Source organism: Phoenix dactylifera, chromosome 8 (assembly GCF_009389715.1).
Source record: "Phoenix dactylifera cultivar Barhee BC4 chromosome 8, palm_55x_up_171113_PBpolish2nd_filt_p, whole genome shotgun sequence".
NCBI classification, from domain to species: Eukaryota; Viridiplantae; Streptophyta; class Magnoliopsida; order Arecales; family Arecaceae; genus Phoenix; species Phoenix dactylifera.
The window spans coordinates 1,504,558-1,517,053 of record NC_052399.1 but is presented as its reverse complement, the minus strand read 5'-3'; the positions used below and the strand labels follow the sequence as shown (position 1 = coordinate 1,517,053).

At 55.8% G+C, this 12,496-nt stretch overlaps 1 protein-coding gene across 1 annotated transcript; it reads right to left on the bottom strand.

Annotated features, from left to right (window-relative positions):
- Positions 1-10,601: 10,601 nt before the first annotated feature.
- On the bottom strand, positions 10,602-12,043 carry LOC103718303. Its single transcript, XM_008807057.4, has one exon. It carries the CDS (start codon positions 11,995-11,997, stop codon positions 10,789-10,791), a length of 1,209 nt encoding a protein of 402 aa, XP_008805279.2. The 5' UTR covers positions 11,998-12,043; the 3' UTR covers positions 10,602-10,788.
- Positions 12,044-12,496: the final 453 nt, after the last annotated feature.

The window sequence follows — 12,496 nt, the reverse complement described above, 5'->3', positions numbered from 1 at the left end:
GTAGACCTAGACTTGTGCCCAATCATATGGCATTTGACTTTTCAGATAAGGCGAGAATTGAGAAAGCGTTTTGGATCATTGCGATACCATAAATTTGTCTCATGCGCATTCAGAGGTTAGTTTAATGTTTTGGGAGAAGCAAACCCTGCTCTATCTAGATTATTCAATATATGGAGAGGACAAAACTGAACCCTTTAAACACTGCTTTATACGTAGTATGATGATAATTTTGCCAGCTGCAGTAATTTCATACTAAGTATTCAGGCTTTTACCACAATCCCAGTTCAATAAGCTATCAGTCATCAGAGTATCAAATCAAGCGATCAATTTGAGATGCATGACAGCCCATGCTTAGCATGTTGCCACGTGGAGAAGCGGATGATTTGGCGAGCCACGGGGCTGCACGTGCGGGGGCAGCGATGATCTGTTCTTGTTTAATGTTTATGTCTTGTCGTAATTATTTTTCTGTTCGTAAGGTGGCAAGTGACCGTTGGTTGGACGTATCGAGTTGTCGTTGGCGCGCGCGTGGGGGAACGTGGCACGGACTGCCACGGCCTCGGATTTATCCTCTCGTCGCCCCTCCGGCGGGCCTAGTTCTACGGACTGATGATAGGCGATGGGATGGGAGAAAAGGTGAGGCTTTTGGCCACTTGGCATGGTGAGCATTTGATGCTTAGCCAGAGTGGGCGAAATACATTGGATTCCTCCGGTTTCCATGGAGGATTCCAACTTGAGATCTACGAGCTGCATCCATTAATGACTTTGGGGTTACTTATCCTTGTGCTGCAACAAAAGGGAATCTAAGTATTGCATTAGGAAATTAGGATAGGAAGTAATTTCGCAAACCCATGAACATAACCGATGTATCTATTGATAATTTGCTAGACTTGCTGTTTAATAAAATCTTGTCATCTCATTCTGTCTTTTGTTTCTATCATCATCAGAATAGCAACATTGCTAGTAGATTTAATTATGTTCAAGTGCGCACCATTTTCTTTCGTTCTTTTGCTAGTTAGCCGGGAACATTGCTTTAAAACCAAAATTATCAGATAGTATCTAATCATTTATCCAGCTCTAGAACAAAGGAGAGTGTAAGGACATACCATTATCGATTGTGTAATAGGCAAAACATGGTTAAGATGTTACTAGATTCAAGCAACCTGAATCACAAATTCTTCAGCTATGATGGTACTTGTTGGGGGAAAAACTCCAAGTCATACATCCATGGAGGCGCTCGGCCAAAGAGCGCCGACCGGAAAGCTGCTCGGCCAAGGAGTGCCGACCAGAGAGCTGCTCGGTCAGAGAGTGCCGACCAGAGAGAGCGCCAAGAAGAGGCGCCCAGCCAAAATAATCAAAGTAGGGATGCTTGGCCAAGGGATGCCGACCAGGGGGCAAAAAGCGCCGAATAGAGGCGCTCTGCTAGAAGGTGCTCGCCTAAAGAGCGCCGACCAGGAGTACTCAAAGCGGCCCCGCCACAGGGCGCCCCATTGGGCGACCAGCTCGGCTCGGCACCCCTGCCGAGCCGATGCCTTAATGCTTAACCTCCGCCTAAAGTCCAAGTGACTTGACAACTCTTACAGCTTGTAACCTGCCGTTATCTCCAAGTCATCAAGGCATAAGATCTTCGCAGGCATTCGCCACGACCTGCCATTAATGCACGAGACTCCCTCAAGTCTCCGATGCACTCAAGTCATTTAATGAACACGGCCCAAGACGATCTCCGGATCACTGAACCATCAGAGCGTATGGCTCTACCTGACCGCCGGTTCATTCGGTAATAAATGCACTTACCATCCACGGACCCCAGGCCCACCACAGCCGGCGGTTCAACAACTCCAACAGGTCCGATCGACCGTGACAACTCCCTGGTTCCGGTCTGATCCGGTCCCGTTCTCCACTACGCCATTAATGGGCTAAATCGTGCCCAATTATCACAGAACAGGACAAACCTCCTGTCACCTCCCAGGTAACCAAATCCTTTTATAAAAGGAAGCCTGGGGGGGAAGAGGAGACAGGTCTCTCCGAACGAACTCCGAGAAACTCCTAACAAAAACTCCCCGGACTGGACCCTCCGGGAGGGGGTGGGAGGAAGCACAGACACAATTGATGACATCATCCCTTTCATCTTTTTGATCTTATCCAGATATCCTCTGTGTCTTCTCCACATACTCTCCTCCCCGCTCTCTCCACATACTTGCCCCCTCTGACTTAGGCATCGGAGGGCCGGCGCCGGGGAGCCCGGCCACCGGCTTTTTTGCAGGACAGGGCAGGACTGGACGCACCACTCCCCTCCTCGGACGCTCCCACGCCCCACGGTGGAGGACGCAGCCGGCCGGCGCACCGCCGTCCGCCCCCTGTAGCAGCGGAGCTCCTCCTTCTCCGGCTTCGCGGCGGCCCCCGGGTCCAATTTCCAGCAACAGTTGGCGCTAGAGGAAGGGCCCGAGTTCGCTGCCATGAAGCTAAGAAGCAAAGGGGCTTCCAATGCCTCTCAACGACCTCCACCTAGTCCGGAGCGTTCCGTCCGGAACTCATCACCTCCGACCGAGTCAGTTCATCAAGTTCGGCCGGAGCAGTTCGATGCCCTGGTACAACAAGTGCAGGCCCTGGCTACCGCTGTCCAAAGCCTGCAACCCAGGGGCATCCCAACGACACCGCCTCCTCCAGCTCCGGTTCAGCCGGAGCCTCCTACAAGTGGACTTCCCCTTCAAGGTCAGGACTCCCAAGTCCAGGCCTCCCCCTGGAGAGAGCGCCCAGCCAGAGGCCACGGAGGTTGGCCACAGCCTTCAGAAGCTGAGTCGGTTCCAGGGCAACCTGCGCTCGAACGAACCGCTACAGCGATTCTCCAGAACGATGAACTCGACCGGAAGGTCGAGAGGCTGGAACGTCAAATCCAGGCACTCCACGGGAGGAAGTCAGGACGTAACGGCGACTTCGAGTTCAATACGAAGTCGCCCTTCTCCCAGAAAATCGAAGATGAACCGGTCCCGTCACGGTTCAAGATGCCCCAGGTAGAGCCCTACAACGGCAAGGCCGATCCCCTGGACCACCTGGAAAGCTACCGGGTCTTAATGGCCCTACAAGGAGCCTCGGAGGCCATCATCCCACTGGAAATTGGGCTTCCCTCTCCAAGAGTCGAGCATCATGATGCCGGCTCCAACCCTTCGCAGCTCAAAAGCAACCTCGACTTGATCGAGGAAACAAGGGAGGCCGCCCGAGTTCGTATGGCGAGGTACCAGCAAAAGACAGCTCAGTACTACAACGCCAGGGTCAAAATCAAATCTTTCAGACCAGGAGATCTTGTCCTCAGAAGAGCTGAAGCCTCCCGACCAACTGAGCAAGAGAAGCTGGCCCCAAACTGAGAAGGACCATACCGAGTCACGCGCATCCGCCGACCCGGGACTTATCAGCTAGAGTCCCTAGACGGGACTCTTATTCCGCGGAGCTGGAGCTCTGAAAATCTCCGCGTGTACCATCAGTAGAACCCTAAGGGGTTCCCCATTATTCAACTATTGAATTTCATTTTATGAATTCCATTCTATAATAAACTTATGGTCCGCATACTCATTTTGAGCTCACCGATTTTCCTGATTATCTCATGGTGTCAGGATTATTTCTCCTACCCTGACCACGGTCAGGATGCCCTGCCGCAACGGGAGGCCCCGGCTATAGGGATGCCCGAGACGCCGGGATATGAGTTAGCGGTCCTCTCTAACCGGACGAGCTCGGCTCGTGCTCCATCGGCTATGAGTTAGCGGTCCTCTCTGACCGGACGAGCTCGGCTCGTGCTCCTACCCTGAGACGTCAGGATGCCCCAATATATTGGGATGCCCTGCCGCAACGGGATGCCCCGATCCGTCGGGATGGCCCGAGACGTCGGGATATGAGTTAGCGGTCCTCTCTGACCGGACGAGCTCGGCTCGTGCTCCATCGGCTATGAGTTAGCGGTCCTCTCTGACCGGACGAGCTCGGCTCGTGCTCCATCGGCTATGAGTTAGCGGTCCTCTCTGACCGGACGAGCTCGGCTCGTGCTCCATCGGCTATGAGTTAGCGGTCCTCTCTGACCGGACGAGCTCGGCTCGTGCTCCTACCCTGACCACGGTCAGGATGCCCCGAGACGTCGGGATGCCCCAATCCGTCGGGATGCCCCGGCTATAGGGACGCCCGAGACGTCGGGATATGAGTTAGCGGTCCTCTCTGACCTGACGAGCTCGGCTCGTGCTCCATCGGCTATGAGTTAACGGTCCTCTCTGACCGGACGAGCTCGGCTCGTGCTCCATCGGCTATGAGTTAGCGGTCCTCTCTGACCGGACGAGCTCGGCTCGTGCTCCATCGGCTATGAGTTAGCGGTCCTCTCTGACCGGACGAGCTCGGCTCGTGCTCCTACCCTGACTACAGTCAGGATGCCCCGAGACGTCGGGATGCCCCGGCTATAGGGATGCTCGAGACATCGAGATGAGTTAGCGGTCCTCTCTGACCGGACGAGCTCGGCTCGTGCTCCATCGGCTATGAGTTAGCGGTCCTCTCTGACCGGACGAGCTCGGCTCGTGCTCCATCGGCTTCAGCCAACGAGTTCGGCCCGCTCTTCATCACCGGATCTCTGCCGGCGTCCCTAAAGAACGGAATCCGAGCAGAGAAGTGTCTTCAGTCGCCTCGGCGCAAGGACACGGTACAAGAAAAGCGTCTTCAGTCGCCTCGGCGCAAGGACGCACACGGTACAAGGTACCCATTTATGTAATGCTTTTACATTATTCTATCTATTTTCGGATTTTTCTCTGCCGACGTCCCCAAAGAACGGAGTCCGAGCAGAGTAGTGTCTTCAGTCGCCTCGGCGCAAGGACATGGTACAAGAGAAGTGTCTTCAGTCACCTCGGCGCAAGGACGCACACGGTACAAGGTACCCATTTATGTAATGCTTTTACATTATTCTATCTATTTTTGGATTTTTCTCTGCCGGCGTCCCCAAAGAGGAGAGTCCGAGCAGAGAAGTGTCTTCAGTCGCCTCGGCGCAAGGACACATGGTACAAGAGAAGCGTCTTCAGTCGCCTCGGCGCAAGGACGCACACGGTACAAGGTACCCATTTATGTAATGCTTTTACATTATTTTATCTATTTTCGGATTTTTCTCTGCCGACGTCCCCAAAGAACGGAGTCCGAGCAGAGAAGTGTCTTCATTCGCCTCGGCGCGAGGACACATGTTAAAGGTACCCATTTATGTTTCTACATTAATGTTTACGTTACCTATTCTGTTCTCGGATTTTCTCTGCCGATGTCCTCAAGGAACGGACACCGAGCAGAGGAGCGTCTTCGATCGCCTCGGCGAAGGAGTGCTCGTGACACTAGCACATTATCATACAAAGTCCGGCGAATCCCCGTCACAAGCTGACGGGCATTCGACTTGTTCGTTAGAAACGAACGTGGTCCGCCCCGGCAACGCGAGGATTGAAAATAGATAACTTCGCTGGAGTTCGAGTACTGGTGACCGCCTTAGGGCTCGGTCAAGTCCTGGACTAGGCACCGAAAAGCTCTCCGAGCCCGAATCCTTGGTATAAGCTCAAGCGTTGCTATACCATTGGTTGAAGGACCGAGCAATGGGGCTCGGCAAGCCAAACTTAAACTCAAACCCTGTGGCGGGAAAAGCTGAGGCCCTAGAGCCTATATCTTCGGAACCTAAAACGGATCCGAGCAGAAGAACTTTGGACTACGACAGGCGAGTTTCCAAAAAGAAATGTATATTCATTTCAAAAAGGCCCGTAGGCTAAGTACAAAATTCGGGTTTGGCCCTTACAAGTATGGGAGGCCATCCCGACTTTACAAGAAATAACCAAAATTACATCGAAGGCTCGAGCTCGACCACCTCGGCCTCGGCAGTACCGGGACTGATTGGCTCAGCACCCGGGACCTCTTCGGTGGCCTCGGCAGCAATGGGGGTAGCCTCGGAGGCGACCTCGGCAACTTCGGGGACGGCTTCGGCCGCCTCGGCCAGACCTCTCTGGTCGACTTCCGGAGTTTCTGCCTTCGCCTCCGCCCCCGGCCTTTCGACCCCTGCTCCCGGCTTGAGCAGGTTTACATCGAAGTCCGGGAGAAGCCGCTGCAACTGGTTGCGGAAATCCCGGAAGCCTTGGATCAGCCCGTTCACGCCCTCCTCTGCCATGAGTTCGCAAAACTCCTCCGACTTGCGGAAGAGCTTCACTGCGTTTTGGGCGTTCTCCCGGGCCTCTATCTCCCGGGCCTCGTGGTACGCGGCTTTCCGCTCGAGGCCCCTCAGCTCCTGCTCGAGCTCCGAATGTCGGAGGCGGGCGTCCCCCACCTCCTGCTCGCGGGAGGCCAACGCCTGCTCGGCTTTGGCCAATCGATCCTCTGCGGCGCGCAGCTCGGACCTCGCCAATGCGTGCGCGCCCTTCTCTTCATCGAGCTCAGCGGTCAGAGCTCGAATCTTTTCATCAGATGCTCCGACTTTCCCTTGGAGCACCTGCTGTTCGGCCTCAGAGGCCTGGTATTTCTCCTCGGAGGCCAGGTACTTCGCCTCGGCGGCCATGTACCTCTTCTGGGCCTCCTCGTAGCTGCGCTGGCACCTCCGGACTTTCTCCCGGTACTCTTGAACCAGGTGCATCAGCATCTCCGTCTCGTGCAAGTGCTGTAAAAAAGAGACGTAAGGCACCACGAGTAAAAAATCTCTACAAATCACGTAAGAGGAAAATTTTACTCACCCGGACGGTATTGCAGCGGGTAAAGTCCATGAAAGTGTTGTAGCTCATGGACTGCATCATGGCCCGGTCAGCCGGGAGCAGCGCGAGCCGAAATACCTCGCGCGCCACTTGTGGGTTTTCGAGGGCTGAGTCACCCTCGAACACTGACCAGGTGGGTGCATAGGGCACCCGTTCCTCCGAGCCTGATAGGCCCGGAAGGCCAGCATCGACTGGCCTAGGCAGAGCCGACCTCGGGGCTCCCTGACTACTCCCCGCCGCGGAACTAGGGGGCTGGGGTCGGATGAGCGGCCGATCTGACCGCCGCACAACTATAGCGGGGCGTGCAAGCACGGGACCCGCTGAACTCCTCCCCTGGTCGGCAACTGGAGCGTCCTGCCGACCAGGGACCTGCGCCAAGGGCGTCGGGCATAGGGGCGCCATCGGGGCTCTGGAGCCCGAGCCCCCGGAGCCCGCGCCCTCTCTCCGATCAGCCTCAGGGCGCGCGGGCTGAGAAGGACCCGCCTCGGAGTCAGCGGGGCGAGAAGGCCCCGCCTCGGGATGCGCAGGGCGAGAAGGCCCCGCCTCGTGATGCGCGGGGCGAGAAGGACCCGCCTCGGCCACCGCCGCCGCCGAGGGAGTCGAGGTTGCCGAGACCTTCTGCTTCTTTCTCGACTCGGCGGGTTCTCCTGAGAGCTCGGCCGCTCTCTTCTGGAAGCGAGCATAAAGAACTTCGCTCTTCGTCACCATCTTTGCGATGTCTGCAAAGACGAACAAAATTAGAACATTAGAACAATTAAGGAAATAAAAGGTTGCTGTAATTATCCTTACTCTGAGGACGTGCCGAGCTCAGGCCCACGTTCACCAGAGCGTCCTCGCTAATGAGGCCGTTCAGCAAAATCCCGTCCCCAAGGCTGCGGATGGTGTCGAGGATCTCCTGCTCACGCGGAGAAAGCTGGGGGAGCCTGTTGATGGACTTAAGCTGGGCCGGCCTCCACCTGGGGTCAAACCCCCAGGACCGTTCAGAACCCAGGAAGAAGAATTTCTCCTTCCAACCATGAATGGATGAGGGGGCACCATGGAAGAGTGGCCGACCCGCCCGAAGGGCAATGTAGAGCCACTCCCCGTCCCCCGGATTCGACTTAAAAATAAAAAGTCGCCGAAAGACGTTGACAGAGGTAGGAATCCCCTGCAGTAAACACAGTGACAGGAAGCCCATCACTGTCCTCCAAGCGTTCGGAGTAAGTTGCGCCGGAACCAACTGGCATACCGCCAGCAACTCATTCACGAAGCTGTGAAGAGGAAACCGGAGGCCGGCCCAGAGTGACTCTGAGTGCACTCCGATCCGGCCCACCGGAGGATCGGTTATCCGATCCCTTCGCCTGGCGGGTTCCAAACGGAACCCGTGAAGAGGGAAAAATCACTCTTCGGTCATCTCGACCTCCAGGACACTCATGGTGGACACTACTTCACTAGGCAAAGAACCCATTGCAAGAGAGAGAAGTCAAAAAGAAGGGGGACCTAGGGAAGATGCCGGAGAAAAGGGACTTCGGTCTGAGGAAGACTGGAAGAATAGGAAGCTGGAAGCAGAAAGCAATAGAAAGAGGACAGGGGGCCGGGGGAGAGTTTATATAGACCTCCCCAACGGCCCGGATCAGCGAAGAAAATGCTGCGTCCCGGTTAGATGATAACACGTGTCGGTCTAAAAGACAGAACGACGCATTTAATTAGGGCTAACGCTTTGAACATTGAAGCGCCCCATCGGATCGTGCGGAAAGGCGTCCGCAATCGAAGATCGTGCGGCCCCATCATGAGCCCACGACGCAAGGACGCTTCGCAAAAAGTGTCCCAATAATGAGGCTTTTCGGGAAGGAAGAGACGCCGCCTATTAAAGGCACCTCGAAGCTTCCGATAATTCAAAACGCGCAGTAAATCGAAATTTTCGGAATTCGTAATGACCCAACTAAAGCTACTTCCCGCGCTCCAGCTGGTAGCCAACTGGAACTCGGAAGTCGGGGGATAGTGTTGGGGGAAAAACCCCAAGTCATACATCCACGGAGGCGCTCGGCCAAAGAGCGCCGACCGGAAAGCTGCTCGGCCAAGGAGTGCCGACCAGAGAGCTGCTCGGTCAGAGAGTGCCGACCAGAGAGAGCGCCAAGAAGAGGCGCCCAGCCAAAATAATCAAAGTAGGGATGCTCGGCCAAGGGATGCCGACCAGGGGGCAAAAAGCGCCGAATAGAGGCGCTCTGCTAGAAGGTGCTCGCCTAAAGAGCGCCGACCAGGAGTACTCAAAGCGGCCCCGCCACAGGGCGCCCCATTGGGCGACCAGCTCGGCTCGGCACCCCTGTCGAGCCGATGCCTTAATGCTTAACCTCCGCCTAAAGTCCAAGTGACTTGACAACTCTTACAGCTTGTAACCTGCCGTTATCTCCAAGCCATCAAGGCATAAGATCTTCGTAGGCATTCGCCACGACCTGCCATTAATGCACGAGACTCCCTCAAGTCTCCGATGCACTCAAGTCATTTAATGAACACGGCCCAAGACGATCTCCGGATCACTGAACCATCAGAGCGTATGGCTCTACCTGACCGCCGGTTCATTCGGTAATAAATGCACTTACCATCCACGGACCCCAGGCCCACCACGGCCGGCGGTTCAACAACTCCAACAGGTCCGATCGACCGTGACAACTCCCTGGTTCCGGTCTGATCCGGTCTCGTTCTCCACTACGCCATTAATGGGCTAAATCGTGCCCAATTATCACAGAACAGGACAAACCTCCTGTCACCTCCCAGGTAACCAAATCCTTTTATAAAAGGAAGCCTGGGGGGGAAGAGGAGACAGGTCTCTCCGGACGAACTCCGAGAAACCCCTAACAAAAACTCCCCGGACTGGACCCTCCGGGAGGGGGTGGGAGGAAGCACAGACACAATTGATGACATCATCCCTTTCATCTTCTTGATCTTATCCAGATATCCTCTGTGTCTTCTCCACATACTCTCCTCCCCGCTCTCTCCACATACTTGCCCCCTCTGACTTAGGCATCGGAGGGCCGGCGCCGGGGAGCCCGGCCACCGGCTTTTTTGTAGGACAGGGCAGGACTGGACGCACCACTCCCCTCCTCGGACGCTCCCACGCCCCACGGTGGAGGACGCAGCCGGCCGGCGCACCGCCGTCCGCCCCCTGTAGCAGCGGAGCTCCTCCTTCTCCGGCTTCGCGGCGGCCCCGGGTCCAATTTCCAGCAACAGTACTATTTTGTTCCATCAATTGACATGTACTTTTGCGTAGGTCTGAAGGCTGACGCGATCGCTGCTTTTAAAATCGTTACATAAATAGGGAAGATAGATCCGTCCACGTTTTTGTTTCTCGTGTCGATAAGACACCTCCCCACCATCATCCACAAGATGGACATGAGACGAAAATATAAAGCTGCATGATGCATGCATCCATGATCCACTTCAACTAAATTTAACCAAAAATAAATATATAAATGTCAAAGAGAACCTTTATGCGCAAAAATCTTATATAAAATTATTCGTTGTTAGCTTCTAAATCTGATTGTATTATTGGATTATAAACTTCCAATAAAGCTGTTTCTCCTGAAAAAACCCAATAAAGTTAACTTCATTTCTCCTTTCCACGTCCCTCGTTGTATATTTGCAGACATTTTTTCGTAAAAGCTCCCTGCTGGATCGAACAAGCAGCCAGGGGAACAGAGGAATCCATATCAAAAGGAAAACATTGACAGTGGCTTCACGATTTCACCACAAAAGAAGCGTGGAAGCCGCTGTCGCGAAACCCTCTCTTTTCAAACCATCGCCCTCGCGGGTGCTTCCAAACCCATCCCCGCACCCATCCAAGCCCCCGTCTCGCATCCATTTCAAACCAAACCAAACCAGAACAGAACAGAACAGAAGAAAACAAACGTAAAAAGCTTTGCCTTGTACCCACATTAAAGTGAGCATACTCATACTCTTTTTCTAGCCTCCTTTTCTGTATTTATATTTATATTTATACGCTTCTAAGTACGACTACAACCAAGGATTTCATTTTCGAAATAAGAGAGAGAAAGGAGAAAAAGAAATGGATCCGGAAACCGCCGTGCTAGGATCGGGAAACCGCCTCGGCGAGCTTGCCGAACTTGACGGCGATCTCGGGCGGGAGCTTTAAACGCGGGCGCTGCCGCCGTCTATCCGGGCGGAAGTCGAGGCCGAGCGCGTCGGTGATCTCCTCCGAGGTCCACCCGGCCAGGCGGAGCGAGTCGGAGCAGCGGTCCGCCTTGAGGAGGAGGGCGTCGAGAGCCGCCTGGCTGTCGAGGACGACAGGGGTGGCGCCGTCGAGGAAGCCGGACGCCGTCACCTCGACCATCTCCGCCGCCTCTGACTCACCCCATCCGCCGTTGATCAGGACCGATTTGATCATGTCCAGGTACGTACCGACCCAGGCCGGAAGCCTCCTCGCGGGGGCCCGGATCTCCAAGAAACGCTCCGGATCGGAGGTGGAGGAGGCGGAGGAGCTCCGGCGGCGGCGGTCGGAGGCGGCGGCGTCGCTCCAGAACTCGATCCAGCGGGGGGCCTTGCCGGCGATGGAGTCGAGGCTGCGGCGGGAGGCGGAGGGGGGAAGGTGAAGGGGAGGGGGCTTTTCAGCGGCTACGGAGGCGGAGCGCTGGCGGCGGAGGAAGAGATCGGGAGCGGGGCAAGGGGAGTGGAAGGCGGACTCTCGGCGGAAGAAGTCGGCAAGGTCGAAGCCGCAGCAGGAGATGCGGGCCTCGTCGACGAGGAAGACGGGGTTGCCGGCGAGATCTGGGTGGCAGGGGATGTAGCAGCGGCCGAAGAGGGGGACGAGGAGGGGGGCACGGCGTAGGGCTGAGCGGGCGAGGCGCAGGGCGCGCTCGGGGTCGGCAGGGCGGGGGCCCCAGGACCGGGGCCAGAAGGCGTGGCGAGCGATCTGGGTGGAGATGGCGGCTACGGGGAGATCGAGGGTGGCGCGGAGTCGACGGCGGGAGCGCCAGTCCGGGAAGCCAGGGCCAGCGGGAAGGCCGAGCGAGAGAACAGCGCGGAGGTCTGGGGGGAAGGCGAAGCCGAACTCAGCCTCGGCGCGGGCGAACTCAGCGTCGGAGAGTCCAGGGTGGACGGGGACGCCGGAGGAGCGGAGGTGGGAGATGAGGGCCTCGGCGAGGGGGGAAAAGGAGAGGAGGCCGTTGCGGGCGGAGGAGGAGGGGGCGGAGGCTGTAGCGGCGCGGGTGCAGAGGCGGCGGAGGCCGGCGGTGTGGGCCGGGTTCAGTCCCGCAATCCGCCAGTCCACGTCGACCATGGCGGCGGCAGGAAACCGGGAGGAGAGAGACGGTCTCGATTAATCGCAGGGGAGAGCGGGTCGGGGACTGTGCTTCCACATACATATATAGTAGGCCGAGAGGGGGAAGCACGTAGAAGATTGTGGGGCCCAATTGTGATCTTCGTTATCAGTTTTTTTTTGACAGTAATACCCTTAAACTTTGGATGAATGGTACTGAGATGGTGGTGGTATTCCGTTCGTTTATTAGAAGATGTAGGGGTACGTTTGGATTGTTGACCCTTCTTTTTGAGAGCGTTACCGTTGCAACGGTGCGTGAAGTGGGTCCCACGTCATTGGACGGTGGAGTGGAGAGGGGTGAGAAGACTGAACTCGGCACGGGATGAATCGCCGCATTATTTTTAATGGGAAAGTAAGTTACAACTTTAATGGTTCCAAACCAATATTTAATAATGTTTAAATCGCCTCTCTTTTTTTTGGGTCGTCATGCTACACCATCACTGGCCGTCTACGGATTTCG